General features: G+C 43.6%; 1 protein-coding gene across 4 annotated transcripts in view; it reads right to left on the minus strand.

Moving 5' to 3' along the window:
- Window positions 1-18,282, minus strand: part of CPT1C (carnitine palmitoyltransferase 1C) — a 1,701,035-nt gene that overhangs the window by 1,218,809 nt on the left and 463,944 nt on the right. For all 4 annotated transcript variants that reach the window (XM_044083414.1, XM_044083412.1, XM_044083411.1 and 1 more), the window contains exon 6: window positions 8,736-8,873. In XM_044083414.1, the coding sequence (XP_043939349.1) occupies window positions 8,736-8,873 (138 nt within the window). The remainder of the gene's footprint in view (window positions 1-8,735; window positions 8,874-18,282) is intronic.

Raw genomic sequence — 18,282 nt, forward strand, 5'->3', positions numbered from 1 at the left:
GCTCATTACGTGAAATTCTTTTATTTGGTAGTTTGTTGAAATCAGCCATGCCTACACTAAGTAGGGTAAGAAAACGAAGTTAAGGATCACATTTTTAAGTTCCTACTATGTGAAAGCATAAATGTATACATTGAAACCTACACAGATGTCGCAATCTACATCAAAGTTATTGGGACATAGACAGTACACGCACTAGTTGTGGGTATCAGACTGTGGGATCATGTGCCCACAGGAGGTGCATTTTTTAAATCCCATTGGCTTGTCAGATTTCTCAGCCATAATACACTAAGAGAAAACTACGGGTATTATTTATTTACTTTTTTTTTTTTTTTTTAAAGAAAGGACAAAAAGGGAAAAAAGGAAAACTTCTAATAATGTTAAGTATATAAAAGGCTTTATAGAGGACTAAGAAATGCCCTCCCTCCCACCCCAAAAAAAACCCGAAAGTTGTTTAGAGGATAAAGAAGAGTGATAGATTTAGGTTTAAGCTGTAGATTCACTCACAACCCCACAAGGCGCTATGAGAGAAGCAAAATCCAGACTTGCTTGAAGCGTGGCAAACGAGACCGGAGGTCATCTGGAGGGCAGAGGCATTGTGGGTAATGGAGGAGCTTGAGGGTCTGATCCTAAGCTACAGAAGCAGCAGAGTCAGATCAAAGGTTTAGATCCAGGCTCACAGGTTGAGGAGCGAATAAAAACAACATCAGATCAAACATGAGCTCTCATTTAAAAGCATGCTAAGCATTTCCTAGCTTAAAAATACTTTCCTTAGCAGAAAATTAAGTTTAAATAATAACACGCATTTTTCCAAAGGGAACTTATCTGTCTCACAACAGAATAGCACAATAGACAGTCAATCCTTGAAAGCCCACAGAGGAGCACTCTTTTCAGTGGTGGGAAAGCTCTAAAGTGCTTGGTGCACAAACCTATCTTTTACAAGCTCAGCTTGAGCTGTTCAATGGTTTGGGTACATGGAAGGTGCCCTGAAACTCTGGAAGGTGGCCTGCTGTTATACTCTTAGCAGGATACAACCCATATAGTTTAAGCTATCACAGCAGTGATAAATATGATCACACATACCAAGATTTATGTCATGGCAGAAGCATCAATAGACTAATTGGCCCAAACCAATCTTCCTTGGAAGCATACTGCAATACAATATCCAGAACCTAAAAAAGCCTCTGATCATTTGATCCCATTGTATATCAGAAATGTTTTTGCCGGAGATGGCAGACCTGAAAGGAGCTCTAGAGGGAAGGAGGAAGACTTAAAAAAGTACAGTTTTGTACCTACCATAAATGTAGATGTTCGTGGATCCACATTGCTGCAGTCATAACCTGTGGGTAGTCCGCTGTCCTCGGTCGGCCCGAATACCAAAGAGTTAGGCTGGCGTCGGTCATGGTCGCCCGGAGCTGACGTCAGTACGTAGTAGTACTTAAGCGCATGACCAACGCCATATCCTCAGTCTTTCTTGCCCCAGATGTCAGAAGGCCTTAAAAAGGAAAGGCCAGAGCCAAAATAGAAAATACCCAACAACCACAAGGGAGAAAATAACAATTATCCCAAAGGAACAACAGCAACCCCAAACTATAGAGGGGAAGGAGGGAGGGAAAATAGGACTGCAGCAATGTGGATCCTCGAACATCTACATTTATGGTAGGTACAAAACTGTACTATGTTCTTCGTCTCACATTGCTGCAGTCATAACCTGTGGGTAGAATCCCAAAGCAAAGGAAAAGGGAGGCTGGCAAACTAAAAAGCATTAGGAGCTGCTAACATGCCCTGTAAGACTGCAGTGGCAAACCCAGCCCTAGACTTGGAATAAAGAGGGAGATGGTAATGCTTAGTAAAAGTGTGAACTGAACTCCAAGTAGCTGCCTCCAAAATATCCTTAGTAGCTACCCCCCTCAAAAAGGCAGTAGATGTGGCAGTAGCCCTAGTGGAATGAGGTCTGATCCCAGCGGGAACATTCTTCCCATGATGAGAATAACAAAAAGCAATACATTGACCAATCCACTTAGAAATAGTCTGCTTTGAAACAGCTTTCCCTTGTGAACCCAAAGCAAAGGAAACAAATAACTGTTGAGTCTGTCTGAACTCTTTAGTTCTGCTCAAATAATAACGCAGCTGCCTGTGGATATCCAAAGAATGCAAGACTTCCCCCCCCCTATTTTGAGGATCAGCATAAAAAGTAGGCAAATGGATAGACTGGTTCAAGGCCACATTTTGGCATAAAAGTAGGGTTAGTACGCAAAGAAACTCTATCCTTATGGAATATCAGAAAGGGTTCAACTGCCATGAGAGCCTGCAATTCAGATACCCTCCTAGCAGAAGTAATGGCCAACAAAAAAGCAGTCTTCCAAGACAAAAACTTCAATTCAGACGTAGCTGCAGGTTCAAAAGGAGGTAAAGTAAGCTTCTCCAACACAAAATTGAGATCCCAGGAAGGAGTAGGAGCTCATGGGGTCTTATATTTTTGCCCTCTAAGAAATTGCTTAAACAAAGGGTGAGAAAATAAAGGAGGGTCACAATCATAGTGAGCAGAAATGGCTGCAGCATGAACCTTCACAGAGGAAAATGACAAACCCTTGTCTAGTAATTCAGTAAGGTACTGTAGTGTAAAACTCAAATTAGGCACCGAGACATCAAAGCCCTTTGTTGTGCTCCAAAGAAAGAATCTCCTCCATTTATCAGCATAAACTTTTCTAGTGCTGGGCCGCCTGGCTTCCAAAATGACATGTAAAACCTGTTGAGGAAGCTGAGACCCCACAGGCTCTAAAACAGAATACGCCAGGCTGTTAGATGCAGGGACTGCACCCTGACATTGAGCAAATGATTGCTTGACTGGGACAACAAGTGAGGGAGCTGTGGCAAAGGCCAAGGAGGCTCCTGAATTAAACTCCTCAGCAGAGGATACCAGTGCTGACGTGGCCAATCTGGTGCTATTAGAATCATGCAAGGCTTGTCCCGCCTGACTTTCAAGAGTACCTTGGGAAGGAGAGGCAGAGGAGGGAAAGCATAGACGTGAAGGTTGTTCCAACTGAAAGATAGAGCATCCACTTTCCAAGCTTTTGGGTGAAACATCTTTGTGCAAAATTTTGGTAGTTGGAAATTTAGAGGAGAAGCGAACAGATCTATGTCTGGAGTTCCCAAGCCACTGTCAACTGTTGGAATACCTGAGGATCCAATTTCCACTGTGGGGTCCACAATTTGTCTGCTCAATACATCTGCTAGGGAGTTCTGTGCTCCTGGCAGAAACCGTGCTTGAAGAGTGATGTGCAAACTCAGAGCAGTCTCCCACAATATCATTGCTTGTCTGCAAAGAGGGTAAGAATGGGTTCCCCCCTGCTTGTTGATGTACCACATGACTGTTGTGTTGTCTGTTCGAATCAACACCTGTCCTGGTTGAAGTAAGCCCTTGAAAGCCATCAGGGCAAACTGGACTGCTAACATCTCCTTCATGTTGATATGCAAATGCTGTAGTCTGGGAGGCCACGTGTCTTGAATCCATTTCCCATTGAAGTGTGCTCCCCAAGCCAAGTCTGAGGCATCCGTCGTTATGATCTGACTCGCCTCTAGTCGGGTCACAGACAGTCCCTTGTTTAGGTGACATTCCTGCGCCCACCACAAGAATTCCTTCTGGATGCAAGGTATTATCCGAATGACAGTGTCCAAATCGTGGCAGTGTTGAGTCCATACACTTTTGAGATACCATTGTAGCTTCCTCATATGCAGTTTGGCATTGGGAAGTACTAGAATGCAAGATGCCATGAACCCCAAGGCTTGAAGGACTGTCCTTGCAGTCAGCCTGGACAGTACTGATAATTGCTGGAAGTATAGGTGAAGAGTTCTTTGTTTGTCCGGGGTCAGAAAAGCCATCTGAGAAGCTGTATTCAGTCTCACACCCAGAAAGAACATGTCCTGAGAGGGTACTAGACTGGACTTTATTTCGTTCACAGAATACCCTAGGCACCTTAAAACTGCCATTACATACTGTAGATGTTGAAGTAACTTGTCTTTGTCTTGAGCAAGAATCAGGCAATCGTCCAGATAAGGATAAATTTGTATTCCCCTCTGTCTGAAGAAAGCTATTACAGGAGCCAGAACTTTGTGAACACCCTGGCAGTAGATAAACCAAAGGGCAATGCAGAGAACTGATAATGAGAAGTACCAGCCTGAAATCGCAGGAATCTCCTGCAGCTGGGCCTGATAGGAATGTGAAGATAGGCCTCTTTGAGATCCAGAGTTACTATCCAGTGATCTTTGCCTAGCATAGGCAGAAGTTGTTGTAATATTAACATCTTGAACTTTGGAATGTCTAGGTAGGTATTGAGAATGGACAAATCCAGAATTGGCCTCCAAGTGTTTCCTTTCTTTGGCACTAGGAATAGACGGGAATAAAACCCTAGGCCTACTTCTGACGGAGGTACCACCTGGATTGCTCCCATCTGTAAAAGCAAAGAAATTTGTTCCTGAGCCTCCAGCCTTTGCGGAGGAGGTACATCTGGCATGCCTTTGAAAGGAGGAAAAGTGTGAAAATAAAACTTGTAACCTTGATTTATTATTTCCAACACCCATTTGTCCTGGGTGACCAAATGCCAGTTTTGTTTGAAAAGTGCCAACTTTCCTCCTAGAGGAGCTGCCAGAAAAGAAGGATCTGGCAGCTGAAGATACAGGTCATTGGGTCTGTTTACGAAAAGGCTGACCCCTGCCCTCACCAGAAGACTGTGCAGGAGAACTCCAAGTCCTAGGTCTGAAAGAATCCTGAGCGTGAGCTCTGCCCCTACCACGTCTAGACCTGCCCTTAGACTGAAAATCCGAAGAAGGGTAGGACCATCCTCCAGCAGGCCAATTCCTGTTAAACTTAGGGGGCTGCATTTGCAAAAAATCCTTAACCGTCTGCATAGACTTAGCTTTATCTTCCATCTTTTTCAAAACTGACTCCACAGGGGAACCAAAAAGAACTTCAGATTGAAGAGGAGCATCCAAAATCCGAGCTTTAACATGCTCTGACAAATTTTGATCCTTAAGCCAGGCATGTCTACGAATAACTGAACCAGTAGCAGCCACCCTGGATGAAGCCTGAAGAGCATCGAAGCCACACTGCAAGGAATGTTTACCAACTTGATCTGAAGCATGAACCAACTCCTGCAATTCCTTGCACTCTATACCCTCAGATAAAGCATCCACCTTAGATTTCAATTGACCTAACAAAAAGTTCTGATACTTCAGCATATGAAACTGGCAATTTAAAGCCCTCATAGCTAACGTAGAAGAGGTGTACACTTTTCCCCCCACCTATCCAACGCTCTAGAATCTTTATCCAAAGGAACTGGATTCTTAACCACAGAAGCCCTGACACCCTTCGGCCCTTGAATAATAGTTTCCGGGTCAGCTCTAGGACTCTTATACAAATATTTATGTGCCTCTGGAACTCTGTAATACCTGTCTGGTTTGACAGGGGCAGGGAGTAAAGAATCAGGATTAAGAGAAGCTTCAGAAAAAACATCCTGAACAACATCCAAGACAGGGGGAATAGCCAAAGGCCTATGTTGTGGCAAAAACAAAAATTCCCTAAGCCTTTTTCGAGAATCTGAAAAATCCTGACCTTCCCACTTGAAATGTTCCCTCATGGAATGTAAAGTTTCAGAAAAGGAAAAATCCTCTGGAGGAGAAGCAGAAGGACAGGAATCCTCTGCATCCGAATCTGAATAGGGAGGGAAATCCTGAATATCCTCAGCTGAGGACTCAGGAGTAGTCTGAAGAATGCTCCATTCCCTCTAAATCTGTCTCCACCCTAGGCCTCTTCTCTGGAGGGGGCATAGAACCCCTGATCAAAGTAATCAAATCCTCTGCCATTTTCAACATATGTTTTTTTTGGGACAGAACCTGAAGAACTAGGGCTATGGCCAGTACCAGTAAGACCAGGTTTAGCCTTAGCATGGCCTTTAGTCACTGAGGTAGAAGGCCTAATAACCTTTTGTAAGGATGGAACTACAGATACCTGAGAAGCACCCTCGGCCTGGCCTAACTCCTGAGAGGCCAACTCCTGTAAAAAGTAAAGGTTCCCCCTGGGATTCAGCCGAGACCTCGGCTGGATCCACAGATTCAACCGTAGGTTCCATAGAACCGGCGTCCGCAACGGACGACTCATCCGGTTTAGACCTTAAAGATTTATCTTTTCGCTGTTTAGCAGTAGCGGGCGGAGGATCCGACGGCATGTTGTAGTTACACCGCTTACCGAAAACAAGCCTGGCACAGTCTAATCTTCGTTTAATGGTGCGCTTATTAAATCTAGCGCAAAAGCGACACCCGACTACGTCGTGTTCAGGCCCCAAGCAAGGAATAGAGAGAGAATGATAGTCCCTATGAGGTATCTGTTTCCCACAAGAAATACAATTATTAACTTTTTCTGACATCCGGATTAACTGAGGCAAGAAAAGACAAAAATTTTCCCCAACGGGGTACTTAGCCCAACTTGGTCTTCGGTCTGAAACTCGATAATTGAAAATTTCAGAACGCCGAACGGCACTTGCAAACGCTGCTTCTGCTTCGGACCACGCGGCAAGAAAGACTGAGGATATGGCGTCGGTCATGCGCTTAAGTACTACTACGTACTGACGTCAGCTCCGGGCGACCATGACCGACTCCAGCCTAACTCTTTGGTATTCGGGCCGACCGAGGACAGCGGACTACCCACAGGTTATGACTGCAGCAATGTGAGACGAAGAACATCTTCAAGAACTCACACTCAGAGAGTAGGCTACTGGTAAACTCCATCCTGGGGGACCAGTCAGGAAGAAATACAGGCTTAGGTCGATGGTATACTGGCCCAGGTAATGAGGAATAATCTGAACTGATGACAGCTGAAGCCTCTTGTGAGGGAGGCCTTGGAACCCTGGAAAAAAGTGCTCAGGGGAAGTATCTGGTTTTCATTTTTTTTCCCCTCCTTTTCCCTTTTTTTCAACATTTCTTCAGTCATCTTTCATTTCCAAGGCCTCTGACAGCACGATACTTTTTAAGATGAACTTAATTTTTACTTTTTAAGCTGGAGCAAGGGCCTGAGGTGTTGCATATGTCGCAACAGAATTGCTCATATTCCACCTCCAGGCACATGATGTGCAAGTCAAGAGTATCATGGGGTCAAATCTTATGTCCACAGCAGGTGTGTTTTTAAAACCTGACGCCTTACCCACATTTGTAGAGAAACAACGAACCACTGACAAGGAGTCACAGGCAGTACCATCACCATCCATGTGAAAAGTTGTATATTACACACACACACACACACACACACACACACACACACACACACACACACACACACACACACACACACAAAATGCAGCAGTCCTCACTTTAAAGACAAATATAAAGCATGTTGAAGGAGTGCCTAAGCTTTAGTATACAGGCCAGATGTGCAGTACCCTTATCAGATTATGTTCAATCTGTCAGCATTACTGAAACAATGTATCAATGAACATCACTTTTCAAGTGCTCAATACAAGTCTAGTGACTGGGCTTAACCACACAAATTGTAATATCCCAATAAAAAATATTCTCACAAGTTATAATCCATATGACAATCAATTCACAGAGACCTTGGCTCATTACGTGAAATTATTTTAGTTGGTAGTTTGTTGAAATCAGCCATGCCTACACTAAGTAGGGTAAGAAAACGAAGTTAAGGATCACATTTTTAAGTTCCTACTATGTGAAAGCATAAATGTATACTTGTGACTCTGCATTATCAGGGCCAGCCTTTAGTCAATTGGTGCCCTAGGCAAAAGGGCTCCACAGCACCCCCTCACACCACCTGGTGTTCCCATTCTGGTCTACCTACACCATCCAGATTACTTTTTCTTAATTTTTCTCAAAGTTTATCTTACTCTTCAGCTTTTTATGTATTTATTCAACACACTTTAAACAAACCATTTATTTACTACAAAAATAAATAAATAAATACTGGAAAACCACCCCCGCTAGACCGGTGCCCTAGGCAGTCACCTAGTTGTTTATGCCTAAGGCCAGCTATGTGCATTTTTTTTTTTTCCATTCACTCTTCAACACCACTTTAATCCTATTTAGCGGCACGGGGAAGATGCAGCCTATCTTGGTACTCCATGGGGACAAAGCAGGGAAACTAATACTGAAAAGGACTCAAGTACATCGCAGGTCACAAACAATCACAAACAAGCACTGTACATCCACTTACAGGCATTTTGGAAGAGTAAATCTCTTCTACAGTATAAACATAAATATATCATCTTCTCACTAAGCTTTTCTAGCCAATAAGGAGATCAAGTGATGAGAAATAATGTTTCAGAAAGACAACACAGCCTTGGGAATCTCCTTTCTCTTTTCAGTTACGACAATGTAGCTAATGCTATTTCACAGGTTTTTTCCACTGTACCATGATCTCACCCCAGCTTTATCCAATGTGAAAAAAGCCTAGTTGTGCAGTTTATAGCATAAGCAAGCAGGGTACTTTCATAGTCGTGCTGCTTCAACTTCTGGCATTTCATGCAATACCACTACTACAACAGAGTTTTTTTTTTGTTAAAGTTAAAAACTTTCAGACAATATTAGGAAATTGTAATTCAGTCGCTTAGATGTCTGCAGCAACTTAGCAATTAAAAAGTCTTGAGTTCCACACAGACTTTTCTTATTACCTCCTTAGCATAACATCCAGGGAGAAAAACAATACAAATAACGAAAAATATAATTTTACTTACATAGTTTGAAGACCACCAGGACTTCACTTTCAAGTATCGCTGGAGGCGAGGAGCAAGATTTAGCTCAAAATCTTTTGCCAGTGCAGACATTCTCTTGAACTGTTGGTCATCTGTCAGTGGTTGCACAGATTCCAAATACTATACAAAGCAAATAAAAACATGAAAAATGAAAACAAAACAAAACTAACAAGAGTTATGTAAGATTCCTTGAAATATTCAAATAAACTGTATCTAACTGGGTCGGTTTCCATAATGAGAAAAATTAAGAAGTTATGTACTCACCATAAATTTCCATGTTTGTTGTCCATCTCACTTTTATTCTATGCTGGTTGAGTTCAGTTCCAACTCGGCCTAATTCAAAAGCTTGAGAGTTCCACTGGCTCGAGGCTATGCCCTACCCAATGATGCTCAGGGAAGATTACCCAGATCTTGTTTGCAAGAGATAGCATAAATATCATGTAACAATGAATCAACTTGTGTAGATAAGACCCAGAAGGGAATCAGAGACTCCATAATCCAATTAAAAATAGAATTATCCACCCGATCCTCCAACAGCGAAGGAGGGTGGGATGCAAGAATGAAGGTGAGATGAACAACAACCATGGAACGTTACGGCGAGTACATAACTGCTTAATGTTATGTTGTCCTATCTCACCTTCATTCTATGCTGGTTGGGACAGCATCCCTAGCACCTTCGTTCTTGGGTGGTTCAGGAGAATAAACTCTTCAGAACAGTGGACCCAAAGGAAGCCCTGTTCTGGGAGGCCACAACTACTTTGTAATGAAGGTATGAGGTGTTACCCATGTGGCTGCTGCACAGAAAGAATCCAAAGGGAGTATGGCCTGGAAGGCAGAGGAAGTTGCAACAGCTCTTGTGGAATGGCCCTTCACTTTGCCTGGTAATTGTCTGTTTTGAGTGCTGTATGTGAAGGAAATACAATCTGTGAGCCATTTTGACAGTGTCACTTTTGAGACTGGCAATCCTTTCTTTTTGTCCGAAAAAGACAAAAAATTGGTCAGACTTTCTGAAATCTTTAGTTCTATGCATGTAGAAATGCAACTGCCTATGTACTTCCAACCGGTGTAAAGTACAGTTGTGTACCTACCATAAATGTAGATGTTCGAGTGTATTCACTGTTGCAGTCATTACACTTGGGTTATCCTGCTGGCAGGCGACCCGCAGTCAGCCTGAGTTCCAAAGTCTTGGTCCGGCATCAGTCGCTGTCGCCTCTTACCTGAAGTCAGTGCGCCATGGGTATAAAAGTTGCAACAGACGCCATTTTCTTCAGTTTTTCTTGCCCCAGATGTCAGGTGCCCCCAGATAGGAAGGATGGAAAGATAAAATTATGCCAAAAAACATGCATATATTACTATAAACATTTCCTTCATCTACAAGCAAATACACCACATAGGTTGTATAGAGATGAGAAGTACAGAAAAGTCACAGCAATGAAACAAGGGGGATGGTGGGTGGGTAACCTGGACTGCAACAGTGAATACACTCGAACATCTACATTTATGGTAGGTACACAACTATACTATGTTCGTGTTTTACTGCTGCAGTCATTACACTTGGGTAGAATCCCAAAGCTGAGGTTGGGCGGCTGGGTCTAAATTGGATTTGGAGAGGCTATCAGGCCCTGCAGAACTGCAGTGGCAAAGCCTGCTCTGGATTTAGAGTAGAGAGGTAAGTGGGAGTTGCTTGGTGAAGGTGTGCACTGTGCTCCAGGTTGCAGCTTCTAAAATGTCTTTGGTTGGTACTCCTCTGAGTAAAGCTGCTGAAGTGGCTGCTGATCTGGTAGAATGAGGCCTAATGCCCTTAGGCACTGATTTGCCATGTTGTGCATAACAGAAGCGGATGCAGTGTCCTATCCATTTTGAGATGTCTGCTTTGTAACAGGCTTTCCTTGTGATCCTGCAGCATAGGCTACAAACAGTTGCTCAGCTTTTCTGAAAGCTTTTGTTTTGTCCAAGTAGAATCATAGCTGTCTGTGTATATCCAAAGCGTGCCGAAGTCTCTCCCCTTTATTCTGGGGTTTTGGGTAAAATGTAGGTAAATGAATGGTTTGGTTTAAGGCCACATTGGAGACCACTTTTGGCATGAATGTTGGGTTTGTCCTAAGAGAAACCCTGTCCTGATAAAAAATGAGGAAAGGTTCCACAGCCATTAATGCCTGTAACTCTGAGACTCTTCTTGTTGAAGTTATTGCTAAGAGCAGAGCAGTTTTCCATGATAAGAATTTTAGATCAGCTGTGCTGGCTGTTTCAAAAGGAGGCAGTGTGAGTTTTTCTAAAACAAAATTGAGGTCCCAAGTAGGTACTGGTGCTCTCCTTGGGGGTCTTATAATTTTTGCCCCTCTGAGGTAGTGTCGTAGTAGAGGATGTGAAAAAATAGGATGTTCCGTATTGTAATGAGCTGCAATGGCAGAGGCATGGATTTTAATAGATGAGAAAGATGAGCCTTTGTCCAGCATCTCAGTTAGGTATTGTAAAATCTGAGATATATTAGGGACAAGTGGTTCGAGCCCTTGTACCTGGTTCCAAGCACAGAATCTCTTCCATTTTTCTGCATAAGATTTCCTAGTGCTGGGCCTCCTGGCTTCTAAAATGACATCCATAACAGCTTTAGAGAGAGGTGCAGTCTGACTGGCTACATTATCTGCCATGCTGCCAGGTTTAAGGTTCTGAGTTGACTGTGCAGAATCTGATTGTTTTGTTTTGTCAGAAGATGAGGAATGTGAGGTAGAAGCCAAGCTGGGCCTTGAGACAAACTCTTTAGGATTGGGTACCAGTGCTGGCGTGGCCAGTCTGAGGCAATCAGGATCATTTTTGGCTTTTCTTGTCTGACTTTTAGTAGCACCTTGGTAAGAAGAGGCATCGGAGGGAAGGAATAGACTATCAGGCCTTTCCAGCTGAATGACAGAGCATCCACTTTCCATGCTTGAGAGTGATAAGTTCTTGTGCAAAATTTCTGTATTTGGTAATTGTGAGGGGAGGCAAAACGATCTATGTCTGGGTGTCCCCATTTCCTCGTTATCATGCTGAACACTTGTGGATTTAGCTTCCATTCGTGAGGATCAATGAGATTTCTGCTTAGTTCGTCTGCCAGTGTATTTTGTGTTCCTGGCAGGAATTGTGCCTGCAGATGTACTTGATAGGTCAGTGCTTTGTTCCACAAAGTCATGGCTTGCCTGCATAGGGGGTAGGAATGCGTGCCCCCTTGCTTGTTTATGTACCACATAACTGTGGTATTGTCCATCTTTATTAGTAGTTGTCCTGGATGTAGTAGGTCCTTGAAAGCTGTCAGGGCATTCTGTACAGCTAGCATCTCTTTTTGATTGCTGTGAAGATGCATTTGTTCCTTGGGCCACGTGCCCTGAATACATTTTCCTGCCATATGTGCCCCCCAGGCATAATCTGATGCATCCGTTGTTATTGTCTGCCTGGCTGTGGATAAGGTAAAAGGCTGTCCCTTGTTGTGGTGACAGGCCTGGGATCACCATCGAAACTCCTTTTGTAGGCAGGGAATTAAAGTTATGATTGTCTCCAGGCTGTGACAATGCTGAGTCCAAACACTTTTTAGATACCAATGTAGTTTCCTCATATGCAGTTTTGCATATGGAATTAGTAGAATGCAGGCTGCCATGAAGCCCAGGGCCTGCAGAATTTTTCTTGCAGGGAGCTGTTTTTTTGTTGCCATCATTTGAAAGTAATGAGTCAGTAGCCTTTGTTTGCCTGGCGTGAGATAAGCCATCTGGGCAGTTGTATTTAAGCTTGCACCCAGGAATATTATCTCTTGAGAGGGCACTAGTTTTGATTTCTTTTCGTTTACTGTGTACCCTAGGCAAATTAGTAATCCTTTTACAAACGCCAGATGTTTTAGAAGAATGTCCTTGCTCTCTGCTTGAATAAGGCAGTCGTCCAAGTAGGGATATATTTTAATTCCTTTTTGTCTGCAAAATGCAATTACTGGTGCCAGGCATTTTGTGAAGACCCTGGGTGCAATAGATAAGCCAAAGGGCAGTGCAGAGAATTGGTAATGCATTGAGCCTACTATGAATCTGAGTTATCTTCTGCAAGATTGCCTGATTGGGACATGCAGGTATGCCTCCTTGAGGTCCAAAGTAACTAGCCAAGCCTTCTTGCCCAGCATGGGCAGAAGTTGCTGTAGTGTTAACATTTTGAATTTTGGAACATCCAGGAAAGTATTTAGGATTGACAGGTCCAGTATTGGTCTCCAGGCTTTGTCCTTTCTGGGTACTAAGAAAAGTCTTGAGTAAAATCCTTGTCCCTGTTCTTGCTATGGAACTTTCTGAATAGCTCCCATGTCCATAAGAGCTGCAATCTGTTTTTGTGCCTCTGCCCATTGGTTTTATGGCAGGTCTGGCATACCTTTTGGTTTTGGAAGTGTGTGGAAGTGGAACCTGTAACCCTGAGAAACAATATTCAGCACCCATTGGTCCTGGGTGATCATGTGCCAATATTTTGAGAAAAGTGCTAGCTTTCTCCCTAGGGGTGCTGTTAAAAGGTAAGTGCTTGGCATTTGTAGAGGGAAGTCATTGGGACTGTTTCCTGTAAGGTTGTGATTTGTCTTCCCCTCCTTTGAGGGCTGAAGCACCCCATTGTTTAGGTCTGTAGGAGCCTTGGGGCGGAGATCTGCCTCTTGGGCGTCTGTACCTGCCTCTCTGTGGCCTGTCTGACACTGGAAAGGACCAATTCTTTGAAGGCCAGTTTCTGCTAAATCTAGGTGGTTGAACCTGTAAGAAATCTTTCACTGTCTGCATTGATTTTGCTTTATCCTCCATTTTCAACAACTCTTCTGCCTCAACACCAAACAAAGTATCATGCTGTAGTGGTAGGGTTGCCACCTTTTCAAATGCCAAAAGTGGGACATTTTTTGTACAAATGTCAGATTTTGCAGGGAAAAACATACCCACGACCAGTACAAAGGACATAACTTAACTTTTTTGTCAGAATAAAAGCTTATTCTTGTAGCATTTGAGATGCTTATTCTGTTTCTTGTAACATTTAGGTGCTTCAGATACAAAATAGCTGCTTTATACAACTATTAAAGAAAATATAGGAAGTATTTTTGTCCTAAAATCTCAGGACATTTGCCATTTTTTCAATTTTTTTGCAGGACGCAACTGCACAAAGAGGGACTGTCCCTTGCAAAGTGGGACAGGTGGTAACCCTATGTAGTGGGGCATCCAATAATTTTACTTTAACATAGTCAGGTAAACTTTGTTCTTTCAACCAAGCATGCCTTCGAATAACAGAGCCTGTAACTGCAGCTCTACAAGAAGCCTCTAATGAATCAAAACCACAATGCAGAGTATGCTTTCCCACTTGTTCAACTGCATGCAATAAATCCTGCATTTCCTTACTGTCAGGACTTTCTGAATTTGAAACCATTTTCTGTTTTAACAATGACATGAGATACTGTTGATATTTAAGCATGTGAAACTGGCAGTTTAAAGCTCTTATAGCTAAAGTGGCAGAAGTGTAAACTTTTTTCCCCCCATCTGTCCAGAGCTCTGGAATCCCTTTCCGAGGGGACAGGATTTTTAGCAGTGGAAGCCTTAACACCTTTAGGTCCCTGAGAAATTGTTTCTGGGTCTGCAGCGGGGTTTTTTGTAAAGAAATTTATGAGAATCAGGGACCTTGTAGTACCTGTCTGGCTTGTCCGGTGCAGGGGATAAGGAATCAAGAGACAGACTGGATTCAGAAAAAACATCATCAACAATATCAAGCACAGGGGGATAGCCAGGGGTTTGTGCTGAGGCAATAAAAGAAAGTCTCTGAGCCTTTTCTTGGATTCTGAATAATCTTGGCTCTCCCAATGGTAATGCTCCCTCATGGTATCCAGGGTTTCCCCAAAAGAATAATCCTCAGGCGGAGAGGCTAAATGTATAGACTCTTCTGCATCAGAGTCCTCATAGGGAGGGAGAGAATATCCCTGATCAGAAGAGGAATCAGGGGATGGAAACCTGGTCAGAGGAATCATAGTCAGTGTCTTGCCTAGGCCTTTTGTCAGGAGGGGGATGGGAACCCCTGATTAAAGTAATTAAGTCTTCGGCCATTTTAAGCATCTGTTTCTTGGCATGGATGACTGTTCAGGAGAATGCTGTACTTGTTTCCTCGTCTTTTATGGTGTTTTTGACTTTGCCTTTGCTGCAGTAGTGGGCTTAATTGTAGGCTGTGAAGGTCTGAAACACCCTCAGAAGCCGATGCCTGCTCAGTGGCTCTGGACCCATCTGAGGGTATAGTTTCCGTAGGCCCAATACCTTGAGTTTCCACAGGCCTCGGTGTCTCCACGTGGTTGTCTGTTACGGCCTGTGGCTCTGAGGTAGCGGGTGTCAGGGGCTGCGAAAGCACCTTACTGAGAACCAGCGAACTGGCGACTGGCCTAGAAGAGGCTTCGTAGCCAGTTTTGGACCTCGGATGCCTGTCCTTTTCTTTGTCTTTGCGTTTTTTATAAATTCCGGTCGTCGGTTGTTCCGACGGCATTATGTAATTAAACCTTCGGCCAAAATAATGTAAAGCAAAATCAAACCGACGTCTAATAGTGTGTTTATTGAATCTAGCACAAAACCGACAACTAATAACGTCGTGCTCAGGGCCTAGACAAGGAATACAGTAAGAGTGAAAGTCCTTATGAGGCATTTGCTTCCCACAAGAAATAAAATTATTAACTTTTACTGACATCGGTCTGGAGCAACAAAAAGTTTCTCCAACAGGGTACTTAGTTTTTTTGAAGACTTCGGTTCTGAAACTCAATTTTGAAAATCTCAGGAGTCGGCCGACAGGCACTTGCGAACTGCTTTTGCTTCGGGCACCGCACGGCAAGAAAGACTGAAGAAAATGGCGTCAGTTGCAATTTTTATACCCCTGGCGCACTGACTTCAGGGAAGAGGTGACAGCAACCGACACCGGACCAAGACTTTGGAACTCAGGTCGCCTGCCAGCATGATAACCCAAGTGTAATGACTGCAACAGTGAAACACGATGAACATTTTATATTCTGCCCTGTTGCCATAGTTTGGGAAGAACACTGGTAATTCAATAGATTGATTTAGATTTGTCTCTGAGCACACCTTATGTAAAAAGGAAGGATTAGTACACAAGGGAACTCTGTCTGAGAAAAACTATGTAAGGAGGACATATAGCTAGAACTTGAAGTTCAGATACTCGTCAGGCAGAGGTAATGGCCACCAAGAAAAGTGTCTTCCATGACAAAAATTTTGTCTCACATGATGATGCAGGTTCAAAGGAAAACAAAATGTAAGAGGACAGAATAAAATTTAGATCCCATGGAGCTGAAGGTTCCCCGACTGGAGGTCTTAGCAGAAAAGTCCCTTTTAGAAAGGCCTTACAGAGTTTATGGGACATGATTTTAAGTCCCATCTCCCCAGTACGAAAGTTGGACATAGCAGCCAGCTGGACTCTAATTGCAGCTGCTGCCACACCCTCACTAAAAAGTTTAGTGAAAAATTCTAGCACTGCTGTGATGGGAGCTGTAAAGGTATCTATATTGTTTTTGGAGGCCCAGTGTGAAAATCTTTTCCATTTGCTAGAGTAATAGTTTTCTGGTAGAAGGCTTATAAGAAATCAAGATATGTCTAACTGCTAAGGAGATGTCATGACGCCTGGCTATTTGAGGAACTGGAGCAGCCACTCTGTTAACTTTAGAGTCTGGATCGATGGATGGAACGTCCCGATGAATGGGTCAGATGGTCTGGAACTAGGTCCAGCATCCACTGTTCCTCCTAAAGATGGGTTTACAAAAAGGGGAACCAATTTGCCGAGGCCAGTATGGTGCAATGAGAATCAATGTGCTTCTCAATGTGCTGGCTGTCTAAAGAACCTCTGGTATCAAGGGAAAAGGGGGGAAGGTGTAAAGTAGTCCCGGGAGCCAATTGTGCATGAGAGCATCCCTCGGTGACTTCCCTGGAGGGGGAATCAGGGCAAAGTAGCTGCTGCATTTGGCATTCATGGACATGGCAAAAAGGTCACAGCACAGCTGGCCCCATTTGCAGAAAATCACTTCCACAACCTCTTGTTTTAGGGACCGCTCGTGAGGCATCAGAACAGCTCTGCTGAGTTTGTCCGCTACCACGTTGGATTTTCCCAGGATGTGCATTGCTGTCAGAAAACGGTGAGAAGAGACAGCCCATTGCCATACTTTGTGTGCCTCTCGACATAGGGGGTAGGATTTGGCTCCTCCTTGTTTGTTTATGTACCACACTACTGACATGTTGTCTGCCTGAATTGCAAGAGGGAGTCCTGGAATGCTTGCAACATGTACATCACCGCTCTTGTATCTAGGACACTGATATGCAAGTGGTTCTCATGCTCCTGCCAGATGCCTTAGACATTCTTTCCCAGATAACGCCCCACCCTGGGAAGTGTCCATGGTCAGTGTGGATGCTGGTTGTGGAAAAACAAATGGACAGCCCATGGTCAACTGAGTTGTTTGAAGCCAGTGGTGGTAGGTCCTTTTTGCAAGACTCTGTGATAATGATCTTGTGTGACAGTGCTAGATCTTGCATGGACCACTGAGAGAAAAGTAGCCATTGAAGAACTCATGTGAAAACGCACTAGAGGTACTAAAATGATTGCAGCTGCCATGGTGCACAGAAACTGCAAGACAGTTTTTGCCTGTAGTAGTCTTTTGCAATATAAAGCTCTTGATTTGATGGTGTAGGGACTGAATCCCTTCGGGGGTACGTTTGCCCAACATTTTCCTTAAGTCTAACTCTGTACCCAAGAATATAAGACACTGTGAAGACAACAAGGTCAATTTTTTTTAATTTATTGTAATGCCTAGCTTGTAACACAGATGAATGGTTTCATCCCTTGCTTGCACTAGTAGATGCTTGGTGGTGGAGGTTAGGAGCCAGTCGTCTAGCTATGGAAACACACGGAATCTTAGACACCTCAATTGAGCCACTTACATGCATTTGGTGAACACTCTGGGGGCTGTACTGAGACTAAAGGGCAGGGCTCTTAACTAGTAATGACTGGCTCCCAGCCAAAAGCATAACTGTCTCCTGGATTGTCTGTCCATTTTTATGCGGTAGTACGCATCTTGGAGATCTACTGAGTATATCCAATAGTCTTTCCCCAGAAATGGAAATATTGACTGTAGTGTCACCATCTGGAACTTTGATTTCTTGACAGACTTGTTTAATCTACTCCGATCCAAAATGGGTCTCCAGTCCCGTCTTTTTTGGAACTAAAAAAAACCTTGAGTAAGTTCTGGATCTAATCTGGTCTGCGGGGACATTTCGGATGACTCTTTTTCTAGCAACTTTTGTACCTCTAATGTTGCACAGTCCTTCCAACTGGGTGGAACATCTAGGACAGATTGTTTCTCAAAAGGGGGAGTGGAAAAGGGTATGTAATAACCTCTGCATATGATCCTTTGTACCCATTTGTCTTGTGTGATTTCTAGCCAGGCGTTTGGGTACATCGATAAGCATCCCCCGATTGCCTCCCGAGATGGACAGACAGGCCCTCCATTCAGAAGCGCTGAAAGGGCTTT

Source organism: Protopterus annectens, chromosome 9.part0 (genome assembly GCF_019279795.1).
Source record: "Protopterus annectens isolate FY-2018-M chromosome 9.part0, PAN1.0, whole genome shotgun sequence".
Lineage (NCBI taxonomy): Eukaryota > Metazoa > Chordata > Ceratodontiformes > Protopteridae > Protopterus > Protopterus annectens.